The 26,641-nt window shown below is 37.6% G+C and overlaps 1 protein-coding gene across 4 annotated transcripts in view; it reads right to left on the bottom strand.

The window, feature by feature from the left end:
- The window catches only part of UIMC1 (ubiquitin interaction motif containing 1), a 130,923-nt gene that overhangs the window by 17,637 nt on the left and 86,645 nt on the right, over positions 1-26,641 (bottom strand). For all 4 annotated transcript variants that reach the window (XM_044228860.1, XM_044228886.1, XM_044228869.1 and 1 more), the window contains one exon: positions 21,952-22,105. In XM_044228860.1, the coding sequence (XP_044084795.1) occupies positions 21,952-22,105 (154 nt within the window). The remainder of the gene's footprint in view (positions 1-21,951; positions 22,106-26,641) is intronic.

Below are 26,641 nucleotides of genomic sequence, written 5' to 3'. Positions count from 1 at the left end.
CAATTCAATTCTATTCCATCCATCCATCCATCTATTTCCTTATGCCAGCAGCATACTGTCTTGATTGGTAAGTTATATAATTAGGAAGTGTGAACCCTCAACTTTGTTCTGTTTCAGGACTGTTTTGGCTATTTTGGATCCCTTGAATTTCCTAATCTCAAAAAATGGAGTCATAACTAAACCAGTTGCTTAGGGCAAAACCATGGTGTTACCTGAGTTTTCTGTCTTACTCCAGAAAATCCTGTAAGTTCAATCCTCAACATACATCCCAAATTTGGCAACTTCTTTACCTCATGGCTATCACATGATCCAAAGAAACATTAGACCCTGCCTGAATATTCCAAGTGCCTCCTGTTCACTTCTACTTTTGCTCCTGGCCTTCTACATTTCACACAGTAGCCAGAGCTGGATTACATCACTTCCTTGCTCTCAACCGTTCTATGCCATTTCATCATATTTAGAATAAAGTGCAAAAACCCAGATAATCTGATCACTGATCTGATCTCTCCTCTCTTTTCCCCTGTTGCTCATCCCACTATCTCATTATGGCTTCCCTGCTGCTATAAGACACATGTCAAACACACTCTTGCTTTAGGAGTTTTATAGCTATTCCCTTTACCTGGAATGACTCGATTCAAATGTCACCTTAAGAAATCTTCCTTGATCTCATAAGTTAAGAGCTCCCCTCCACCCGCCGCCCACTGCCTTCCCTGCCCTTCCCTCTCTATCCTCTGATTCTTGCCTTATTTTTCTTAAGTTTTATTTATCATTTGTTTTTTCCATGAGAATGTAAGTTTCACGAGAGCACAGATTTCTCTTTTGTTCAGAACTGTATTCTCAGCTTATATAAGAGTACCTGGGCTACAGTGGGTGCTATATATAAATTGTTGATTGGGGTTGTCAGTAAAGGAACATAAATAATACAGTATAATTAATATAGTCATCTTCTAAATTTTACTCAGAGGGACTCTCTAAGTTGAGCACCCTACAATGGGCTTAGGCAGAAACCTAAATCAAAGCTCCCTTCTTTCAACCTGATCCCCAGTCACAAAGTGTGATTGATTCTCTCACTGAAAGATTCTCCTATCTCTCCTCTTCCACTGACACTCCTTTGTTACTTCTCTCCGTTTCTAGCCTCAACCCTTCCAATCTTCCATACTGTTCTCAGAATAACTCAGGCCCAGCATTAACAGTGGCAGTACCCAGGAAGTCTTCCCTGACCCAAGAAGGCCCCAAACTTTATTACTTAAACAGGGCTCTCTGTGCATCTATCACAGCACTTTTCACACAACACTCTATTTACTGCGTTACCTACTTATCTCCTCCAGCAGATTGTCTCTTAACCACTTCAGTATTCTACATTCCTGGCTTAAAATTGACACTCGATATAAACATATATATAATTCATCAATTTGCAAGGTCGTTTCTTATTCAGAAGTTTTCCAGAGTATTTTCTTGGCTTTAAGAACAAGAGAATATTTGGGGGGTGCCTAGGTGGTTCAGTTGGTTGAATGCCTACCTTCAGCTCATGTCATGACCCTGGGGTCCTGGGATTGAGCCCCACTTCTGGCTCCCTGTTCAGTGGGGAGTCTGCTTCTCCCTCTCTTTCTCTGCCCCTCCTCCATGCTTGTGCACACACACTGTCTCTCAAAATAAATAAAATGTTTTAAAAAAAGAACAACAGAATATTATTATAACTTAGATGAAATTTTCTCTTGAGTCTGATCTAAAATAACTTTTGAAACAGAAAAGCCATATCTACCTCAATCCATTCAATAAATAAATTCCTTTTGCTCTCTCAGGTACTAGACTTGATAATCTTATTCTACTAAAGATAACTTCTAATTCAAATAACTCTAATGATTATGTTGACACTTCCTAAGTATAAACAACCCTAAAACAGGCAGGCATCACTTAGTCCAATTTACAGATAAGCAAAATAAAAAAGACTCAGAGGCCTCAATTCTGTAAATACCTGGTCTTGGATACAATTCCAAGTCTGTTAAGACTCCAAAGCCAGTACCACAATACCAAATTGTCTTCTTTGTTTCAGAGAAGCCATAAAGGTCCCCTGTCCTATTCAAGTTGTAGTAATTTCCTCTCAAGTTTAGAGATAAGATTGCTTTCTCAAGAGGTGCACTTGAATGTTGAGCTCCTGACCCTAACCTTCAGTGCTGCTATAGCTAGCCATTGCATCTAAAGTGTCAGCACGGCTTGCTCAATACCTGTTCATACAAAGACAAAAGTAATAATATAAAAATATTCTTAGCAGTGCCCCCCAACCTGAGGCTAAAGGCAAGAGTAAATACTGAGAAAAATCTTAAAAGTCACATAATCCCTACTTAAGATACAGAAATAAAGGGCCTACCACCATTATATTTTTATGAACAAAATAAATAAAAAATTCCTCAATCTATGAGGTATTGAATAATTTAGAGGTCTTAGAAAAACAGTCACTTGTCTAGTTCTTACTAGTACTTGTGCACAATATTTATAGCAGAATTTTTTTAACAGCTGGAATTTAAGGTGTTAAATTTGACAATGTTTATCTAGAATTTTAAAATAATTCATATCTACTGACCCATGAATTATATTTTTGGAATCGATACTGAGGAAATCATCTGAATTTAAATGAGATTCATAAGACAAAGATATTTTATCAAAGCATTTTGTAACAATGAAATATTTAAACAACCTAATGTTCAAACACAAGATGAAATACTACACAGGGATTCAAAATAAAAACGGAAAATACACCAAAATATTAACAATAATGGCGGGGGGGGGAATGATATTTCTATGGTGCCTTTTTTTTTTCCCCCATATATATACCACTTTATAACTGTTTAAATATTAGGAGACAGGCTGCCTGAGTGGCTCAGTCAGCTCGGGTAGTAATTTCAGGGTCCTGGGATCAAGCCCCAAGGCAGGCTCTGTGCTCAGCAAGCAGTTGCTTGAGATTCTCTCCCTCGGTCCTCCCCCTACTCAGAAGGTCTCTCTCTGTCTCTCTCTCAAATAAATAAATAAATAAATAAATCTTAAAAAAATTTATTAGGAGACATCCTTCATGAAATAACAGATCTAGGCAATGATCACCAATGACCATTAGTTGAAAGCACTGGCTTTCTAATGAATGAATTAGGTTGACCCTACTGATCAATCGTAACATCATAAAAGATAACATCATAAAGACTGCTTCACAAACTGATGCAATATGGAACATACAATATCATCTATAACATACTCTTCTCAAAAAAAAAAAAATCCAAACTGAATCTGATCAAACCTCAAATCTAACTAGAAGTTTTCAGAAATCACTGTCTAGAACAGAGTAACACTAAAGATAGAACAGGGATACAATCAGCAAAATCCAGAAAGGGAATTCTGAAAGACAAAAAGCTAGTCTCTTTAACAAATAAACTGTAAAGAAAAAAAGAGAGAAAGGAGGATAACAGAGATTAAAAGAGACTTGAGTGACATCAACAAAATGCAATGTGTAAAACTTGTTTGGACCCTAATTTGAACAAACCATTTTTAAAAACTTATGAGATAATTAGGGAAAAGAGATGCTGACTGGTGTAATAGTGGTACTGTGGGGGCGCCTGGGTGGCTCAGTGGGTTAAAGCCTCTGCCTTCGGCTCAGGTCATGATTCCAGGGTCCTGGGATCGAGCCCCGCATCGGGCTCTTTGCTCAGCAGGGAGCCTGCTTCCTCCTCTCTCTCTATGCCTGCCTCTCTGCCTGCTTGTGATCTCTGTCAAATAAAATAAATAAAATCTTCAAAAAAAAATAGTGGTACTGTGGCTGTATTTTTTTTTTTAAAATAGTCCTTACCTTTTAGAGATATATATTAAAGTATTTGTAGATGATATATGCTTAAAAATTGCTTCCCCAAAATCTGGGGGTGGGTGGGAGGCATGTTATAAGTGAAAAAAGATTTGTCATATGTTGATACTGCTGAAGCTGGAAAATAAGTTTATAAGGATTCATTATACTGTTAAGCAATGAAAATAAAAACTAGGCTCAATATAAAATGTGCCAGTAAAAACTATGTTAAAAAAAAAAAAAAAGGAAAAGAAAGGATACATATCAAATTACAGCAGAGGTTTGGACAGGGCCATGGATAAATTTTTTCTGAATAAAATTTCCCTAAAATCTTCTACAATAAAGACATGATGCTTGGGCGCCTGGGTGGCTCAGTGGGTTAAGCGGCTGCCTTCGGCTCAGGTCATGATCTCAGGGTCCTGGGATCGAGTCCCACATCGGGCTCTCTGCTCAGCAGGGAGCCTGCTTCCCTCTCTCTCTCTCTGCCTGCCTCTCTGCCTACTTGTGATTTCTCTCTGTCAAATAAATAAATAAAATCTTAAAAAAAAAAAAAAAAAGACATGATGCTCAAAAAAACTGTTAGAAGGCAAAACAGCCTAATGATTAGGAGTAGAGCCGTTGGGAAATGGCAAATTCCAGATCTAAACAAAATAAGTCATGGTAACCCATAACCTCTTGTAATAAAAAGGAAGTGCTCAGAATAATTGATGGGCATATACCCAAAATTTACAGAAGATAACCTCAAGGGACTTCCACTGATCAAATGTGGAACAACTGGAACACCAAAATGACTACTGGAAAGAATGAATTACAACACACTGAATTTGAAAAATGAATCCAGGGCACCTGTCTGGCTCAGCTGGAGGAAAATGCAAATCTTGATCTTGGAGTTGTGATTTTGAGCCCCACACTGAACACAGAGATGACTTCAAAATTAAAAAAAATCTCAAGAAAAAAATGAATCCATGAGTTCATTCCACATTAAAAAATACTAACAAGGGATAAGGAAGAAAGTTCCTCTTCACAAATGAATGTCAGCTAATCAATGTAGAACAACGGCAGAAATTTAAAAAAATAATCATTTACTGTTACAGTAATAATTAAGCAAGAATCACCAATTGATGCTAACACCATGGGTGAAAGTCTGCTTGGGACTAGAATATTCATAGAGCCTCAAAGCACTATGCCATAGATGACATACTGATCACAAAAAGGGGAAAGGGTAACTTCATAGAAAAAAATCTGGTAGACACCAGCTTAAAGAAAAGATCAAATTTAACAATGCCACTAGTACAAACTGATGATGATTTGCCCTTGATGTGATGTTATGGATTGACTGTTTGTGTCCCCCCATAATTCATATGTGGAAATTCTAACTCCCAATGTGATAGTATTAGAAGGTGAGGCCCTTGCGTAGTGATTAGCTCAGGAGAGAGTGGAGCCTTCATGAATGGGATTAGTGCCATGATAAGGGGCTGAAGAAACCAGAGCGCTCTCCTTTGGTCACATGAGACATAGCAAAAAGTCAGTGATCTATAACCCAGAAGAAGGCTCTCTCTAGAACTCAACAATGCTGGCACCTGATCTCAGACTTCCAGCCTCCAGAACTGTGAGAAATAAGTTCTGTTGTTTATAGGCCACCCAGTCTGTGATACTTTGTTACAGCAACCCCAAATAACTAAGACATGATGCATTTAGAAGACTACAACATTCTCTTTGTTATATTCTTGCCAAAAATGTTTAACCTGAATCTAGTCATATAAAAACATCAGACAAATCCAAACTGACAAATATGGTGAGAGGAAAAACTTGAAAGGGAAGACCCACTTTCTGTAAATAAACTACCCAGGTATCCAACTGACTCCAGAATCACTCATGTACAAGAGAGAATCCAGTTGAGGATAAAAGAACCAAATTAAGATTTGAACTGCCTCCCCAAACAAGAATGAGCAGTTTGATTCCAACCATTAACTAATAAAACAAACAATACTTTGAGAAGACAGACAGACTCTAGAATATCCACAAAATAACATTCATAGTGTCCAATATAAAATTCAAGATTACTTAACATACAAAAAGAATGAGGCAAATGTGGGATTTTCAACTTACAGGGGTACAACAATATGAATGATCACAGAGTTCTTATCAGCAAGTATGGAGGCCAGAAGAAAGTGAAATAAAGTCTTTAAAGTGCTAAGGGGGAAAAAATACATATTAACCCAATTCTATATTCAGTAAAAATATCCTTCAAGAATGATGGTGAAACCAAGAACTTTTCACATAATAATATGCTAAGTTTGTGACCAGTAGACCTACACTGTAAGAAATGCTAAAGGCAATTCTTCCAGCTGAAGGGGATGATACAATATGGACTCAGGTCATTAGTAAGAACTTCAGAGTATTAGAAATGATTACTATCTGATAAAAACACAGAAATCTTTAGCACTGTTTTGTGGGGTTTAAAATATAGAGAGATATACATGTGACATTTGACAACTACAGCATAAAACAAAAGTAATACAGTAAATGGACTTATACAGTTATGAGATTTTCTGTACCTTTTTTTTTAATGGGTTTTTTTTGTTTTTTGTTTTTTGTTTTCCTCCAATTTATTTATTTTCAGAAAAATAGTATTCATTGTTTTTTCACCACACCCAGTGCTCCATGCAAGCCGTGCCCTCTATAATACCCACCACCTGGTACCCCAACCTCCCACCCCCCCGCCACTTCAAACCCCTCAGATTGTTTTTCAGAGTCCATAGTCTCTCATGGTTCGCCTCCCCTTCTAATTTACCCAAAAGCACATACCCTCCCCAATGTCCATAACCCTACCCCTCTTCTCCCAAACCCCCTCCCCCCAGCAACCCATAGTTTGTTTCGTGAGATTAAGAGTCACTTATGGTTTGTCTCCCTCCCTATCCCATCTTGTTTCATGGATTCTTCTCCTAAAAAAGTGGTATAAGTAGACTGTGAAAAGCCTACTATCCCCAGAGCAGCCACCGAAGATACAAAGAGGTATAGCTTTAAAAAATTCTATTAACATATTCAAATAATCAAAGGAAAAGAAAGAAAAAAAAAAAACAGGAAAAAAACAAAAGAGACAAACAATAAAATGATAGATCTAAATCCAACCATATCAATAATTATATTTTAAATGTCAACTGACCAAATTTTCCAATTAAAAATTAGAGATTACAGAATGGATAAAAAGCATGACTCAATGGTTGGCTGTCTAGAAGAGACTCACTTTAAAAATAAAAATGAAAATATTGGGGCACCTGGGTGGTGTAGTCAGTTAAGCAACCAACTTGTTTTTGACTCAGGTCATGATCTTAGAGTGATGAGATCCTCACTCAGCATGGAATCTACTTAAGTTTCTCTTTCCTTCTGCCCCTCTGCCCCTTGAGCATGTGCTGTCTGTCTCTCTCAAATGAATAAATAAATCCTTAAAAAAAAAAAAAACACACAGGGTACATGGGCTGCTCAGTCAGTTAAGCATCTGCCTTTGTTTCAGGTCATGAACCCAGGATCCTGGGATTGAGACCCACATCAGGCTCCCTGCTCAGTGGTGAGCCTGCTTCTCCATCTCCCTCTGCCACTTCCCCTGCTTGTGCTCTCTTACTCTTTCTCTCAAACAAATAAAATCTTAGAAAAAAAAAAAAAGAGAGAGAGAGAGAGAGGTGCCTAGGGCTCAGTGGGCTAAAGCCTCTGCCTTCAGCTCAGATCATGATCCCAGGGTCCTGGGATCGAGCTCCACATCAGGCTCTCTACTCAGCGGGGAGCCTGCTTCCCCCACCACCCTGCCTACTTGTGATCTCTCTGTCAAATAAAATCTTAAAAAAAAAAAATAATACAAATATGTTAAAAAAAAAAAGGTATACTAGGCAAACAGTAGACATAAAAGGGCTGAAATAGCTAACACTGTTAAGTTGTTCTATCAGATAAAATATACTTCAAGAAAAATATTAACAGAGATAAAGTTGGAAACTAAGGAATATACTTACAAGTTGACTGTAAAATTTATATAGAAATGCAAAAGACTGTAATATCCAGCAATCTTAAAAAGAACAAGGGGAAATTTGCTACCTGACTTCAAGACTTACTATGAAGCTACTATAATCAAGATATTTGCATCGTTGGCATAAAGATAAATAAACATCAGTGAACTATAATAGAGAACCAAGACCTCACTTACATGGTCATTTAATTTTTCTAAAAAGGCAACAAAGTGATCGGGAGGGAGACAAACCGTAAGAGACTCTTAATCTCACAGAACAAACTGAGAGTTGCCAGGGGGTAGGGAGAGGGTGGCTGGGTTATGGACAATGGGGAAGGTATGTGCTACGGTGAGTGCTGTGAAGTGTAAACCTGGTGATTCACAGACCTGTACCCTGGGGCTAATAATACATTATATGTTAATAAAAAATTAAAAAATTTTTTTAAAAAGTCAACAAAGTATTGTATTAAGAAAAAGAAGTTTTTTCCACAAATGTTGCGGGAACAACTGATAATCATACAGGAGAAATAAACCACAACCCTTACTTCACACCTTCCACAAAAACTAATTCAGAAAACAGTAAGCATAAAAGAAAAAAACTGACAAATTAAATTTCATCTTAAAACTTCTGCTCAAGACACCATTAAGAAAATAGGCAAGTCACAGACTAAAAAAATTGTCTTAAGAACATGTGTGTGACAAATGACTAGTATTCAGGACATACAGAGAATTCCTGTCTTAGTAATAAAAAGCCAAACAAACCTGAGGCACCTGGGTAGCTCAGTTGGTTAAGCCTCCAACTCTTAATACTGGCTTAGGTCATAATCTCAGGGTCATGAGATGGAGCCCTGCATTAGGCTCTACTGCTCAGTGGGGAGTCTGCTTAAGATTCTCTCTCCCTCTGCCCCTCTCTAACTCAAGTAAGAAGACAAACCATAAGTGACTCTTAATCTCACAAAACAAACTGTGGGTTGCTGGGAGGAGGGGAGTTGGAAGAAGGGGGGTGGGGTTATGGGCACTGGGGAGGGTATGTGCTTTGGTGAGTGCTGTGAAGTGTGTAAACCTGGCGATTCACAGACCTGTACCCCTGGGGATAAAATATATGTTTATAAAAAATAAAAAATTTAAAAAAAAAGAAAAAAAAAGGTCAAACAATCCAATTTACTAGCTTGGTGATTTTGACAAAGTTACCTACTACTCCTTAAGAATGACAGAATTTAATTTTAAGGTTGCTACAAAGATCAGATGAGATAAGGGTAAGTACAAATAAGTGCACAGTGCTTAAACACAAAGCAATAGTAATAGGAGTCACTATTATAAAGACTAGGAATATGCTAAAGACCTGTATTCTAAAACTCTTTCTTCCTAAATGAAAGAATTCTGTTTTCGAATAAAATCTCATTTGACACACAATATATAAAAACTCAAAAGCAGAGTTATGAATGAGGTAGGTGGTAAAGGTAGAGTCTTATAACAATACTAGTACTGGCTACCATACCCTTTCCACACCTTCACAGAACTCTTATGATCTATAGAACACATTCTGAAAAACCAATGCTGTAGAACAGGGATAGGCAAATTATGGGCTGACTACCTGTTTTTAGAAATAAACCTTTACTAGAACATGGCCACCTAATTCATTTACCCATTATCTCCAGCTGCTTTTGTGCTATGAGATTGCTATGAGTTGCATAGCTGTGACAGAGACCATATGGCCTGTGAAGCCTAAAATATTTACTATATGTCCCCATAAGAAAAGTTTGTCAACTCTGGCTTTAAAAGAGTACATTTTCAGAGGGCCTACCTGGATAGCACTGCTAAGATTCTATGGAGGGAATAAAAATGACTATGACACAGTTACTGTTAATAACAATCTTAAACTTATCTGTAGAAATCATGAGTGTTTTAAGTCTTAAAAAGGAACACTTCGCAGGTGTGACTCCTGTAAATTAAGAGTGCCTAAGAGATCAGTATCAAAAACTCTCTACATTGTATAAACCTCACTGGATCCTGATTTCAAAAAATCAGGAGACTCAAAGAGATGTGAACTCGCCAAATATTTGATGATAATAATTTTTAGGTATAACAGTATAATGGTTAGATTGGCTTTTCTTTTAAAGAGATCTAGGGGTGCCTGGGTGGCTCAGTTGGTTTAGCATCCAATTCTCTCAGTTTTAGCTCAAGTCATAATTTCATGGGTCATGAGATCCAGCCCTGCGTTGGGCTCTGTGCTCAGGAGAAAGTCTGCTTGAAGATTCTCTCCCTCTACCCTTCTAGTGCTCTCTCTCTCAAATAAAATCTATTAAAAAATAAAATTAAAAAATAAACAGATCTTATCTTCCAAGGATACTCAGTAATAATATAATGAAAGGATATGTGGGATCTGACTTAAAATAATCTGTGGAGAGGAGGTTACCGATGGAATATAGGTAATACAGCAGTGACCATGAGTTGATGAATGGGTGGATGCTGGGGTTCAAAGTACTACTATTTCTCAATTTTTATGTCAAATTTTATGTTTGTATTTAAAACAAACACAACCCATGGTCCTTCTACAAGACAATAGTAAAAATTAAGCTGGCTGTTTTCTTTTTAAGAAACTGGTATGAAAGGTAGCACAGATATAAAGAACCCAAAAAAAGCCCCAAGAGGCTTCTCTCTTAAAAATCAATATGGTAGGGAGGCTAGGTGGCTCAGTTGTTAAGCATCTACCTTCGGCTCAGGTCATGGATTCCAGGATCCTGGAATCAAGCCCCGCACTGAGGCCCACATCGAGCCCCACATCAGGCCCCACATCAAGCCCTGCATCAGGCTCCCTGCTTGGCAGGAAGCCTGCTTCTCCCTCCTCAACTTCCTCTGCTTCTGCTCCCTCTCTCGTTGTGTCTCTCTCTGTCAGATAAATAATATCTTTAAAAAAAAATCATTAGGGACGCCTGGGTGGCGCAGTTGGTTGGACGACTGCCTTCAGCTCAGGGCGTGATCCTGGAGTCCCGGGATGGAGTCCCACATCAGGCTTCCAGCTCCATGGGGAGTCTGCTTCGCTCTCTGACCTTCTCCTCGCTCGTGCTCTCTCTCACTGTCTCTCTCTCTCAAATAAATAAAATAAAATCTTTTAAAAAAAAAAATCATTAATGGCAATTATATCAGTGGTCACATACTGTCATCAGAGCCTAAATTAAGGTAATACTAAATGTGTCTTGTATGGAGGAAAAAAAACCTCTGAACTTTTCTGAATTTTACTAGTGGCTGCTTCATCAAGGCTCCTATAGAAGTGAAATGAAAGACAAGAAGTGTAATAGAAACATATAAGCTCTTTAAAATGCTAATAATACATACAAAAGAAAATATATCCAAACCAATCACCCAACTTAAAAACTACACTATTCTCAAAACTGATTATTTAACTGTGTACTTCTGATCCCAACCTCTGCCTCCACCTACCTCCACCAAGAAGAACCCTTATTCTCAAAATTATATTATCATGTTTGTTCTTATAGAAATATACAGTTTTAATGTAAATTCTTAAAATGATATATTGACTATTATATTAAATTTAGTGTTCTGAATCTTGTTTTTGTTTTTGTTTTTTTTAACCTGAACATTCCTGGATAAGTCTTTGCAGTACAAGCTTTTTAATTAAGGCTGTTGTGTAAAAAATAAATAATAATAATAAAGCTGATTGTATAGCCCAGTTCTGCCACTTTCTAGGTATGTGATATTGGGGAAATAATTTTTCCTTAAATTATTTTCATCAGTTTCCTCTTTTATAACAAGTACTAAACCTCTCCGATGACAGTTTCCTTGTGAATAAAGTGAAGATAACACTAATATTTATCTCCTAAGGTAACTAAAGTCCTGTCTATGGCCCTAAGGTAGTTCTAATGGAAATGACTTATCTAATATTAATTCCTTGAACTTTCTTCTTTCTCAAAATGCTCTAGATGCTGAATTAAAAGGTGTGACTAGATCATGAAGTCTGAGATGAGAGCTCATCTAAAGTGGTTTTTAGCTGATAATACTCCTTCAACACATAATGCTTTGGGTATTAACTCAGGTGTTAATAAGAGCTATTTTATTTTTCAAGGAAAGAATAAGCACATCTGGCAGAAGAAAACTGTTAAAAGAAATCCTGAGGTCGGGACGCCTGGGTGGCTCAGTTGGTTAAGCAGCTGCCCTCGGCTCAGGTCATAATCCCAGCATCCTGGGATCAAGTCCCACATTGGGCTCCTTGCTTGGCGGGGAGCCTGCTTCTCCCTCTGCCTCTGCCTGCCATTCTGTCTGCCTGTGTTCGCTCTCTCTCCCTCTCTCTCTCTGATAAATAAATAAAATCTTTAAAAAAAAAATAAAAAAAATAAAAATAAAAAAAATAAATAAAAAAAAAGAAATCCTGAGGTCTGGCTCTTTAGCAGCAAGGCACAACGAGTAAGGGTAACTGAAGAAGACAAAGTCAATGTTAAGAGGAGTAAGATGAGAAGAGTAAAGGCACCTAGGACTCAAGCAGACCCAGACTACAGTCAGACTGCCATTTCATATGCCAAATCACACAATTTTATTACTGTATCACAATGGAGCAAATATGAGGAAATGTTCCACAGAAAGGTTGAATAGAAGTTGGCAGAAGACAACCAAGATACAAGGGGAGGGGAGGGAAGAGGAACGCTGCTGCTACATTATTAATACAAGAGAAGAAGGGTTACATGCAGTGCAACTTAACAAGTCTGGGATGAAAGTACTGGTCTAAGAGTTCATCCAGTAGCTATGTCAATAAGCATTTAAAATAAGATGGTGGCCATTCCAGAAAATGCCAAACAGTTCTGGAGTCAAGTTATCAAAGAGGAACCTACTAAACAGCATACCAGTTTGAATTCTGCTTGGATTCCAATACTCTTTTCCCATATCAGTGCCACCTCTATTCACACCAATTAGATCTTTCTACAGAATCAGCACTCCTGTTCAAGAAATAAAAGCTTCGACAGTATTCACACAAGGAGGTTACTGTCTCAGGCTGCAAAAATCTGGGAATTTGGTGAAAACTGATGGATGGATAGAAAAAACCTGGAAAGCACCCTGGAAGCAAAAGGCAAATCATTTATAAAGAACTTATATAAATGACTAAGAACCCAAAAGATACTTGGGCAAAGTTGAGAGAACAATTCTTCAAAGAAGAAAGACAAATTGGCTCTTTTAAAAAAGAAAAAAATCTCAAATTACTACTAATCAAAGAAATACAAAGTATAGTAAAATGCCATTATTTACCTATCAAACAGGCCAAGATCTGTAAAAAAGAAAAAAAAATACTCCTTAGCATTTGGAATGGTGTTGTGACGAGAACAGTCTCCTATGCTAGTGGTGAGAATTGAAATGACTGAAATCTTTCTAGAAAGCAATCTTAAAACTTTATAGATATAATCCAGTAATTCCACTTTTAGTAATCCTAGTTTAAAGAAGTAATGCTAAACAGAAATTCAGACAGTGCTTACGTCACCAGCATGCTCAATTTTCTTTATTAAAACATTTTATTTTTTAAGTAATCTCTACACCCAATGTGGGGCTTCAACTCATAACCCCAAGATCAAGAGTCACATGCTCCACTGACTAACCCAGCCAGGCACCCCAAGGCTCATGCTATCTTAGATGTTTATCTTCAACAGAAAAAAAAAAAAAAGGTAAAAAACCCATGCTTGATATTAAGGGAACACTTAAATAAGAATCTGTTCTTTTTCTTGCCAACCAAAAGTAATCCCTTCCACCTTTGTAAGTTGTTAGTGCCTCTATTTTAGTACTTCAGCTGATTTGTTATCATACTTAGCTATGCCCAAGTCTATTTGCTACACTGGACTGTAAATTCCCTGAATATAAATCTGAGGTCCCAGTTGGCTCTCTCCTATCCCTTTACCACCTCTTGAGAACCCCCAGCACAACACTTCACTAAATAATTTAGCAGAACACAAAAATTTCTGTTAAGTTGAATCACTATACAAAGCAAATTAATCAACGACTTCGAAGACAGTATAATTTTATACACATAAAGACATACAAACAACAAAAGACATAAATACTAAATTTAAAACTGACCTAATTCCACAAGATTATAAGAATATTAGATTCCTAAATACAGAAGTATTAGACCGCAATAGTCAAAATCTACAGCCTTGTCCCTTTGACCCCTCCTTCCTGCCTGGAACACAAACTTGAGGTCTAAAGATTTAAAAAAAAAAAAAAAAGCCACCTGGGTGACTCAGTTGGTTAAGCCACTGACTTCGGCTTAGATCATGATCCCAGGGTCCTGGGATCGAGTTCTGCATCGGGCTCCTTGCTTGGCAGGGAGCCTGCTCCTCTCGCTGCCTCTGCCTGACACTCTGCCTGCTTGTGTACTCTCTCTGACAAATAAATAAATAAAATCTTAAAAAAAAAAAATAAGCTCTACATACCTGCAATTCAACAAATTATATTTAAAAAATAAAATAAAAATAAAAGCCATCTTGAAACCATGACTCAAGAAACTGCAAGTCAAGGGTTGTAGAGCAAAAAGAGAAAAGCCTAAATTCTCATTAACATTGCTGAGCTACTGCCTCATTTTAGATACCTTGTTATGTAAGAAAAAGAAACCCTATATATTAAACCCATTGTTAATGGTGTTTTGTGTTACTGTGACTTAAAGAATTTTGTCACAGATATCAATAGGGTTTTCTGTTACTCGTTCTGACTCACAAACAATGCGTACCCATCTACTTTGTTACAGTGACTAGACCATGGATGGACACTTAAATCAAATAAAGCCTAATCAAAAGTCTTTCTCTAGAATGACTTATAGTTTCAGGAGAAAGCACTCCTTCTTTCCATTAAAGGCTAAAGTCTACAGCTGCAGGCAGACATCTTGTTCATCCTTGAAAAGACCTATCTATTGAATACAGACAAGCAGAGTCAAGAGATGGAGGAGAGACATCATCTGAGACCCTAGACCGAGCTCTGTCTGAAATCTACGCCAGACTTCCCAATTATCATGCAAACTAACTTGTTTTTTGCTCAAAGGTTACTTGAATTATATTTTTAACACTTATATCCCAGAGAGTCCTATATACTATAGTGAAGTAAACACAAAAAATTCTTTTACAGTTGAAAAAAACTCTACCCTATATTAACCAACATATCTCAAGTTAATTTGTCATTCTGCAATTGCCTACTATTTTCTTTCATACTGCCCATACTACAACCTCACTGAAACACTTGTTCTTTCCTGTATGCTATTCATATTTTTATGTGATTTTGCCTTTTACATTAATGCCCTTCTATCTTAATCTCTAATCACATTTCCTCAGAGACTGTATGTCCATTAGTAATTCTAACCTGTGTTACAGTTATTCATGTGCAAGCCTTTTTCTGCCCAACTGCACTATAATCTCAATATGCTTGGATTTGTGTATCTCCCCACAGGCCTCTGTCTCCAAAATCCATGTTATTTTTACTAAACCTATGCTATTTCCCAATTGTTAACACCTCAATAGTTAGGTGTCAATAGGAATATAGTTAATCTAACCTCCTAGGTACAACAAAAGCCATATTAACACAAGTGAGAAGACTAAGTGGGGGCACAAACTAGAGTCAGGTAGATAAATTCAGGTATATAAACAAAAATAGTCCAACTTTGTCTAATTAAAAAATTTTTTTCATTAAAGATGTTCAGGTTTTATGACTTTTGCTGAATCACCCAAGTCAGTCCTCTATTAGCTGTTAGGCAAGTCTGTCTACAGCAAGGACTCTGACCTCCATCCACCAACTTACCCATTATTACTTTTCTAGGAGATATCCATGAAGAGAATATCCACTCTTAACAGTATCCTGACTCTAAGCCACACCCCTCTATCTAGGCTCAACGTGTACACAGCTAATGCCTTCAGCTCCCCTAACTCTTCTACAATCTATTTCTCACTAGCTTATTATTCTTACCAACTTACCACTTCCTTGCCTTTCATCTTGCCCTTAGCTCTACCTGGCTGATGGCTCATCCTTTATGTATTGGCACACAGACACAGACTTCAGAAAGACTACATAGGCAGGAATAATATTCAGTAATAACAGCAGCTACCATTTATTGAACATTTACTGCATGCTAGGCATAGGGCTAAGTACTTTATAAAGTGTCTCTGATTTTTTTTAAGTATTTTATTTATTTATTTGAGAGGGGGAGAGAGAGAGAGAGAGAGAGAGAGAGCGAGCATGGGGTTGGGGGGAGCAGAGAGAGTGTGAGAAACAGACTTCTCTCTGAGCAAGAAGCCCAGTATAGGGCTCAATCCTGGGACTCCCAGATCCTGACCTGAGCTGAAGGCAGACACTTAGCTGACTAAGCCACCCAGGTGCCCCTAAAATGTCTCTGATTCTCATGATAATCCTAATGATGTCGAACTAATTTTACAAACAAGGCATCTGATCCTCAAAAAGGTGAGGTCATTTGTCAAATATTATCCAGATGACAAGTATTACAGCTGAAATTTAAATTCAGATCTGTCTAGTTCCAAAGCCCATGTTTCTCCCATTCTATCATACTGCCAAAAATAAAATGTTGGATGTTCTCCCAGCCATCACTCTTATCCCCCACCCCCACAATCTATACATACAGCAGAGTGATCCTTTGCTCCAATACTAATTCATTCTTTGCTCAAATCCCTCCAATGGCTCTCCCCAACACCCTACCCTTTGCTCAGAGTAAAAGCTAAAATTCTTACTATGGCCTAAGAACCCTATCCAATCTGTCCACACATCCCCTCCCCAATCACCTCTCTAATCCCATTGTTTATCTTTCCCTCACTTACTTCACTCCAGCCACACAGGCTTGTCATTCCTCATACACACCAAGGCTGTTCACAACCAAATGTCTTTGCACTTACTGTTCCCCCTACCTGTAACCACTCTCCTCTCCGCCTTGAAATTCTTCACTTACTTTAGGTCTCTGCTCAGATGTCACTTTCTCAATGGGACATTCCCTGACCACCTATTCTAAATTGCTACCTCCTGACCTCAGTACTCCCTAATCTCCTCGTCCTCTGCTTTCTTTTCTTCTCCAAAATACTTATCACCACTTAATATACTGTATGTTTATTTATATTAATATTATTAATATAACATACATACCATATGCTATATTTATTTATTTATTGCCAATACCCCACTGTTAGAATATAAACTCCATGAGGGCAGGAGCTTTGTATAGTCTGTTCATAGTACTTGGTATAGAGCAATTATTTATTAATTACTGAATGAGTAAATGGAGAGCTTCAGTCTTCCTAAATGTTTAAATAAAAATGGTCTCGGGGTGCCTGGGTGGCTCAGTGGGTTAAGCCGCTGCCTTCGGCTCAGGTCATGATCTCAGGGTCCTGGGATTGAGTCCCGCATCAGGCTCTCTGCTCAGCAGGGAGCCTGCTTCCCTCTCTCTCTCTCTGCCTGCCTCTCCATCTACTTGTGATTTCTCTCTGTCAAATAAATAAATAAAATCTTAAAAAAAAAAAAATGGTCTCAAACACATTTTCCAGAAAGCAAATACAAAGGCAACCTGCCTTTGTCCTAGTCTAGATTAATTTAGCAAATCTTCTCCCCTCAAACAATGCATTTAAAGAACACTCACTCCCTCTAACTTTCCATCCTTGTGGATAGCCATGTCATTGAGCAACAAACTGAGCAGACTGAGCCAACTTACCCAGAGTGTAGTATAATAATCAAATAAAACTTACAGCAAAGTTAATCAGACACATATTTAATGATATGCATAACTGTTATTGTGCTGCATGGTAACTAGGCATAAATGGTAGACACTTCATGTAAATGACTCTAATTACTATTTCTTTTACAGCCAAATCAAGCATGTCTAGGATCAGATTTGGGTGAAAACAGGAAGGAAGGGAGAGCTGGACACCAAACTCTGGGAGGTAACTCCTCTCTCTTATTCCACCCTGTTAGGCATTTGGGCTAACAGTCTCTCAGTCTGGTTTACATGTTTTCAAGAATAACTCTTTCCTTTCCATGGCAGGAGAGACTCCCTTTTACCAAAAACTAAGTTGAGGGCTTGGTCTCTGATTCCAGTCATAATATGTGAGAGGAATCAGAACAATCACTACTATCTCTGGCAAGGAAGACAGGGAGGAAAGCCGGTGGGGTGGGGGGGGAAACACAGCAAACTTATTGAGAACCTACAATATGGCAGGCACATGGCACACTAGGAGGTACTTTACATAATTCCTCTACTTCCCCGCCCCACCTATAGCCCCAAACTCTGTTCCTAGGACACAGGTATAAGCAAAGAGTGGGACAGTTCCAGTGGGGACTCCCTGTTCCAAATTCTCTTATAGGGTCATAGAGAGTTATTTTGGGTTAGCAAGTTAACACTACTAGGAAGATAAAGTGGAAGCTGTTGCTTAGTGGCTGTTTCCCTTGCTTCCTATCTTATCTAACCTATAGGAGGAGAAAGGGCCCCCTACTTTGCCGTGGATTTATCCAAACCTGTCCAGCCTTCCCAGCCCAGGCTAAACTCATCCTCTCCGAGACATCACCCTTATTCACTGCAGCTCTCCTTTTTCCTATTGAACTTACTGTCAGAATCATTCATTTGAGTACATTATCATTGACTTTGTGTCATCTTGTTAATTAATTTCTTAGGTTAATGCTTATCTCCCCAGTGAGACTGCAAGCTCCTTAATGGCAAAAATTCTGTCTTAAACTTCTTTAGTAATCCACATAAGTTCTATCACCATTAAGAAAAGAAAAATGTTCTGTAAGTATCTGGATGAACTAACGTTGAGGAGGAAGGCAATAGGTGATAGAAAGGGATCAAATTTCTCATTCTAGGTAGACAAGTTGTTGTTGAAATTTATAGTAGTCTAGTTACACTCCTGAACGAATTTTTAAAACATATCTCCTCCCTATGAAAAAGAAAGTTTTGGGGCACCTGGGAGATTAGTCAGTTGGCTGTCCAATTCTTGATTTCAGCTCAGGTCATGATTTCATGAGTCATGGGATCAAGCCCCGAGTTGGGCTCTGAGCTCATTGCAAAGTATGCTCTCCCTCCGCCCCTCCCACCAACCTCAGGTGAGCACCTGCTCTCTAAAATAAATTTAAAAATAAAAAATAAAATAAATAAAATAAAAATTTTATTTTATTTAAATAAAAAATAAATAAATAAATGTTTCTAAAAATATTTATCAAATATTTATAAAAACATTTATAAAAAAAATAAAAAATTTATAAAGTGTTACTGTCATTCAGGACACAGCAGACATCTTTGCATGGAGGTCTGAGACATCTGGATCAGAGCTATAAAACATACAGTGCTGAGAATATACAGGTTTCCAAGTCTATCAGAAAACATACATACATATATCTATATCTGAAAGAGTCCTTACAACTAGATTGTAAATCCTATTGAGCAGCATTAGACAGGGTCACTGGCCCTTGTTCCAGGGGAATAAAGAGAATCTGAAAGGCTTTCCCTGAATGAATGACAGTCTCCTTTGCCCACCTGATGGTCTCAGCTTCTCAATAAATAAGTTCAATGAGAAATCCTGGCTCTGGTGGTATAAGTCTGCATTTGGTTTCAGAATACTCAGAAACAAGTCTGAATCAATTTCAACAGCAAGTATGTGGGGCTGTGAGTTGCCCCATCACATCCTAGTAAGGAAAAATAGGCTAAAAGACAAGTATTACATAGCTGAAAGATGTCTTTGGACAGTAATCAATACTAAAACCTGCTATTTAACCACAAACAATGAGAGTTCAGTCTCAAGAGATGTCAGTAGGAACCATTTTATACTACCCTTTACCTAATAACTCTGACCAGAAGAAGGTTATCTTTCCTAGCGCTCAAGGTACATTCAGCTTCTCAAATTCATTTATTTTTGGATCTCAATGCTGAGTAAGTTGTTGACTCATAACTAATACCAGTTGAGTAAGCATGGTGAGATAGGCAAGATAGTATCTTCCTTCTCTGGTCACCAAATGTCCATCCCCAGAATTCTTTCAGTCACTGGAACTCTCTGCTAAAAAAAAAAAAATCAGACCTGAAGAGCTATGTCAAATTAAAATTACATCTAGAACCCTAGTCCTTCAGTGTTCTTCTACTCAAAAGAGATAATGTCCAGATTTAGGTCTTCAACTTTCACTATATTTAAAAGATAACCATGCTATTAAATTGACACTTAAAAATGATTGACAAAATCTCTGACCCAGTAATTCTACTATGGGGAACAGTAACAGCAGCTAAAAGGCCTTAAGTATTTACTCTGTGCTAGGCACAGTGCTATGCACTTTCCTTAAAATATCTCATTTAACCTCACAAAAATCAAATAAAGTCCTTACTATTAACTGGCCAGCTGCATAAAGGGAAGCCAGGAAACTAGCACAAAATCACACACTGGTAAGTGACAAAGATGAGATTTAACCTCAAACTGACTAGATTCCAAAGCCCATCTTTTTTACTATCACCTAAACTAGTATAACATTATATCCTTGGGAAATAACCACAAAATATAACAACTTTAGGCACAAAAGGCTCAGTGACATAGAAGTATAATGTGGCTGAAACATGCTAAATACACAACAGCTAAGTGGAGGCAATTCAGATTAAAGAATATTATGTAAGCATTAAAATATTTTTACACATAACTTTAGTGACATGGGAGAAATTTTTTTTTTTAACATGGGAGAAATTTTATGCTATTAGTAGAAAAAACAAAATACAAAATTTTATAGATAGTAAGATCTCAATTATGTACAAAATATATCTGTACATGGAAAGATCTAAATTTACTGCTAAATTTTAAAAAAAGCAAGTTGTAGAATAATATATATACTGAGTGTGTGTGTGTATGTGTATACTGAATATGGTCCCATTTATGTAAGTAGTATCTGACTCACTTTAAGTGTTCAATAAATAAAAGCAATTATTACAATGAACATGATTACTTTATAATAAAAAAAATCAACAAATTTATTTAAATTATAAGCTTAGATACTACCTTACATAATAAATAAAAAGAATATTACTTCAGAAAAATTAAATACCATGTGCCTTTTTTCCTGGAAATCTTTTTTTTTTTTTTTAAAGATTTCATTTATTTATCTGACAGAGATCACAAGTAGGCAGAGAGGTAGGCAGAGAGAAGGGGGAAGCAGGCTCCCTGCTGAGCAGAGAGCCCAACACGAGTCTTGATCCCAGAACCCTGAGATCATGACCTGAGCCGAAGGCAGGGGCTTTAACCTCTTAAGACATCTTAATTGAGTCACCCAGGCGCCCCTTTTCCCAGAAATCTTAACCTATAAAATACCTCACAATTATACAATTTCAGATTAAATACTTCTAAGTTATGGGAATCAAATAGGATTGAGACATGCAACACTTGCAATCATCTAAGGTATGGTTATATTCAACACGCTGGACCACAGAGAGCTGAGCTGATACTATTATATTTAGAAATATACAGAAAGGCAAGATTAGGGGTGGTAATTCACAGGATGTGATGAACAAGCAGATTCTCTTGGTCAGTAACTCACACTGTACCCAAATCAAGATTTTTCACGTTCTCTTCAAAAAGTAACCAATAGTCCAGGGTGACTCAGCAGAGAATACAAGACATGAACTGAAATTAGGGATATTTCTTAACTATAGTTTTAACACAGAACTTTCACATACAAAACCCCATAAGGGACTTATCTTGAATAAAAAATGGTTAATTCTTCTAACACTATATGTCAACTATACTTCAATTTTGAAAAAAATGGGCAACTCTAGAACTTATTTCCTCAAGTTACATAAGGAGTCTCAATAGCTGAATATGTAAGATGAAACACAAGGTCCATAGCATTGCACTGATTTTTGGACTACATATACCAAAGAATAAGTTGAAACATTAAAAAATGAAAGATTTTTCCCTTCCCTTTCTCCTGGGTGTATGTAACAAAACAGCATACCTGCCAAAGTAATAAAGAACATGAAAAGCATAGAGAATTAAGTAGATAAGAGAAAGAAAAATGAACCCAACAACTTTAACTTTGAGGAAGAGTGGTCCGTTTTTCCTGTACTGTACTGTACAGGATTAAAAAACTACCATGCAAAGAAAAGAGTTTGATAAATCCTGATAAGTTTTACCTGTGTCTTGCCCTATCAGCCCATTGCAGTACATGGCATGTCGTTCAATCTTTGTGGGTGGGAAGCCTTGGTCACATAGCGGGCAGGAGACCTGGGTACTGGATGAGACTGTAGAAATAGGTATTTCCTTCTCAGCATTTCCCCTGTTACCAACCTGAAGAAAATAATAAATGGCAACTGTAACAACTTTACTTTATAAAATACCTTTTCCCTCAAAGAACTGCAAGAGATTCCATCCCATATTTCATTTACTTTCAAAGAGACAATACTGAGGCACCTGGGTGGCTCAGTAGATTAAGCCTCCGACTCTTGATTTTGGCTCAGGTCCTGATCTCAGGGTGGTGACACTGAGCCCCACATCAGGCTCCATGCTGGGCACAGAGCCTGCTTAAGATTCTCTCTCTCTCTGCCCTGCTCTGCCCAGCCTGATCCACCCCCACTGCATGCTCTCTCTCTCTCTCTCTCTCTCTCCCCCTCTTGAAAAAAAAAAAAAGAAAATATCAGTTTGCCAAATTCAGATCTGAAGATTGGGAGATACACTAATATACTTAATAGTTATTCAGAACCTGTATACTATATGTTAAACACTCTGCATGTAATACTCATTTAATCCTCATAGTAATCTTACAAAGTATTAACATAACCTTTCCTACACATGAAGAAAGTATTGCCCAAAACAGTAAAGCAACTTGCCCAAAGTTACATAACAAATAGGAAGCAGAGCTGAAATTCAAATCAAGGACTATTTAGCTCCAAAATCTGAAGGCATTCCACTTTATCAAGATCTTAGGTCAGCGGGGCGCCTGGGTGGCTCAATGGGTTAAGCCTCTGCCTTCAGCTCAGGTCATGATCTCAGGGTCCAGATCAAGACCCTCATCAGGCTCTCTGCTCAGCAGGGAGCCCTCTTTCCCCCCTCTCTCTCTGCCCACTTCTCTGCCTACTTGTGATCTCTCTCTCTGTCAAATAAAAACATAAAATCTTAAAAAAAAAAAAAAGATCAGTATGTTGTGTCTGCTGTGTTTCAAACAATCTATGTATCAACAGCATCTCAAAGAAACTTTTTCAGTCTGTAAAAGAACTGTGAGCATTCCAAGTGACTTCAGACATAAGGAATTAGGAAACAAGAGTTCCTTTTCTTTTTTTCTGCTCATTCCTTTTTTTTATATTAACCTTTATTTTTTTTAAATTTTTTATAAACATATAATGTATTTTTATCCCCAGGGGTACAGGTCTGTGAATCGCCAGGTTTACACACTTCACAGCACTGACCATAGCACATACCCTCCCCAATGTCCATAACCTCACCCCCCTCTCCCAACCCCCCTCCCTCCAGCAACCCTCAGTTTGTTTTGTGAGATTAAGAGTCACTTATGGTTTGTCTCCCTCCCAATCCCATCTAGGAAACAAAAGAGTTCTAAGCAAAAGTAGCACAACTAAAATTTAAGACTTAGACCTCAGCTTAGACCAATAAGACATACCACCTCTTCTGTTTTATCTGTGACTTTTAGATTAAAAGAGGAAACAGAACAGAACTAAGACCCAACTATTTAAGCAGACTCAAAAGTCCTTAAGACAATTCTGCAGAAGCCATTCTTATATCTTCTCTCTCTTATTCCTCTCAGTGTTTTATAATCACCATTTTTCCTACAGTACCCAGTGTCTGAGAGGCAGTTTTATTTTACCTTTACAGGTCAGAGCCAAGAACTCTGCAGTGATTAATTCAACAGTATGCGTGAGCACTGCAGCACTACTGCCTAATACTTGCTTCAAAGGACAGCATGTCCTAACCAATCAATGTGAAACTGTCCCGCATAGCCACTGCTTCCATTTAAGAGCAAAGAATACCTGGGCTATTATTATGCCTTACTACGGGGAAAAAAATAAACCCTCTTCTGGTACAAGATGAAAACTAGACCAAAACTGCAATGGGTAGATAATTTGAGCTCTGAGGCAAGAGGAGGGCTTTGGTTTTGTTTTTTTATTTTTTTGGTTTAGGCCATCCCTAAAATCTACTGCTTGTGAATGTAATCCAACAGAGGGAAATAGACCATCTAAATACCAAGTCAAACAGTTTCTACAACTGCCAGAAAATGTCGTTTTTCAACCCACCTGCCTTTTACTTAAAAAGACATATTCTGAAAGGGGAAAAGAAGAAAGATGAAATAAGAACTAACAGTGCTTGAGTTCATTTTCCATACCAGGATTGGCTAAGCATTTTCCATACCCATCACTCACAACAATCCAACTGGCAGAGGGATCACTAGATCTAGTATTACAGAAGAGGAAATTGATGTTTATATAAAAGGTAAAGTAACCTGCTGATCACAAAGTTAGTAAATATACAATCTAGACTTGAACCCAAGATTCTGCAGTATCAAAACTTCAGTACTTCTATTTTAGCAAATTATGGCAAAAGCAAAAAAAGCATCCTCTCTACTTTGTTGCTGACCCTGCCAGATATTGGGAGACTATCTGATTCTATTATCCTTCTCTAGAAGGTGGAGAGAGCCAAGTGTGTCTGGAAGTTCTAGGTGTTATTTATTCCAAGCTTAGTCACTCAGCTTCTCACAAACCCCGCTTCTTCTGTTCATAAATCTTACAAGGCAAAGCTGTCTTGGGCATGCAAAGCCATTTGAACAGAGGGGAGAAAAATCAATATACCCTAAAATTTGCAAGTAGTCTTGAGTTACTGAAAGTTAATGGCAACTGAGCAGTTACTTGGCATTCTAAAGTTCGCTAAGCACAGAAATGTTGTATGACATGAATGTCACTGGTGCTCACACCCAACACTCTACTCCTTTGTATTCATTACCAGCTCTAAAAAATGCATGGAATGTACCTTCAACTATTAATGTATTCAAGAGGGAGTAGTCTATTATTGTCTTAGTGTGAATACAAGACCAGTTCCAATCACATTCATAGACAACTGAGAGGTTCTGAACATTTTTACATAAAGTAAGATTTTTTCAGCATCATTTAAAAGTTCTATTTAAATATTAACTACAATAGAGGGACTTCAAGAGGAAAAAATATAAGCGAAGCAGCTTTTATTAGGACTGTGCAGTCAGGGATTCAGTCTCTGAAGAACTGCTTCTACTTCTTTTAAAATATTGTACAGCCATTTCTCAAGAGATACTTGGACACAGAATCTTGATCTCTTAGAGGTTGGTCCTTACCTTCTGGCCTCAAAAGAAACCTCACCTCAATAAATGAACTGGGTGAAAATAAAAGTTATGTCCTACAAATCACCAGTCCTGACCCTTCCCCACCCAATTTATGTGCAGCTTAGAAAGCTCTTTAGATCTTTCCCCTCTTTCCATAAGACTCAACACAGTTTACTTAAAAACCACTGGCTAAACCAACTGTTTGATTCTGAATAACTTCTATTAACTTTTCTAAAAAAAAAGAATATCTCCAACCAAGGGATTATCTCAGGCAAGATATTCAGAAAATATTATTTTCAAAAGAACCTGACCACTGCAGGAAATCAAATCAAGAAGGATTACAGTTCTGCCATGCTATTCCAAATAACTCAAATACTGTTGAGCAATTCTCTGTCATTAGTAAGCTAATATCACTGAATAGCCACAATATATTACAAAGCAGTAAAATAATAACTGGTTCCACATGCATACTACTTCTTGTGCCAAATCTTTGCTATGCATTTCATATTCCCTAATCTTTAAAGCAACCCAGTAAAATAGATTACTTTTTGTCTCCACTTTACATATGAAGAACTGAAATTCAGAAAAGCATTCCTCTTCTATGCTTCCCTAATGCCCTGGGCATCTCTCTGTCATTATATTTGTCAGAAACATTGTAATTATCTATGTGTCTGTCTCCTCCTTTACCAGGACCCTCTGAGGGCAGGCACTGTTTTGCTGTTGTTGATCTTCATACCTCAAGAGTCTAAAATGAACAACCGGCATAAAGTACATAAACTATAATATCTTTCAAATATATGAAATGAATAAAACAATTAATTTATTTGCCCAAGGTCACAAAATTAGGTGATAGGGTTGGGATTCTTCTAATTCCAATGCTCAAGCTCCTTGTACTACACCAAACCACCTTCCGATGAACAAGAAATTTTAGGACAAATGACCCTATATACAGACTCCAAGAGCAAGAGTCCACACCCACTATACTATCTTTGTGCTCATAAAATATTCAGATTCTACCTTTCTAATAAGTGACGTGTAACTAAGTGGTGATTACTCAATGACTTAAAAACTATAGTATCTCTAACATCTTTTAATGGATATAGAATTCTAAGACTATTTACAGATATCCACAGATACCAGCAAACAGCAACAATGAAAGGAGGACATTCAATGTGAGAAAGGTCATATAATTCCATCCCTTTGATGTGTAGTGGTGCAGACATATACACTATAAACTCTAAATAGGGTTCATGCTCTTTGCCCCAAACAAAGAACAGTCTCCTTTGCAGTCATGGATGGATAAGAAATCAGACTTCATTAACAAAAGGATTGTAGGGTTCTTCTGTAGTTAAGATGACTATGTTAGTAACACTCTGTTCCCTATCCCCATTTAGAAGATTCTGCTCCCTCCCTGGAAGCCATTTTAACATTATCCAGCAGGATATGTCCTCAGTCACTCTGTTGCAGGAAGTGTCATCATCCTCCCTACCACCACTGGCATCAGAGAATCTTGGTCTGTCAGTTGT

This window comes from Neovison vison, chromosome 1 (genome assembly GCF_020171115.1).
Source record: "Neovison vison isolate M4711 chromosome 1, ASM_NN_V1, whole genome shotgun sequence".
NCBI lineage: Eukaryota > Metazoa > Chordata > Mammalia > Carnivora > Mustelidae > Neogale > Neogale vison.
The sequence above is the reverse complement of the archived record's forward strand: the minus strand, read 5'-3'. Positions and strand labels throughout refer to the sequence as shown.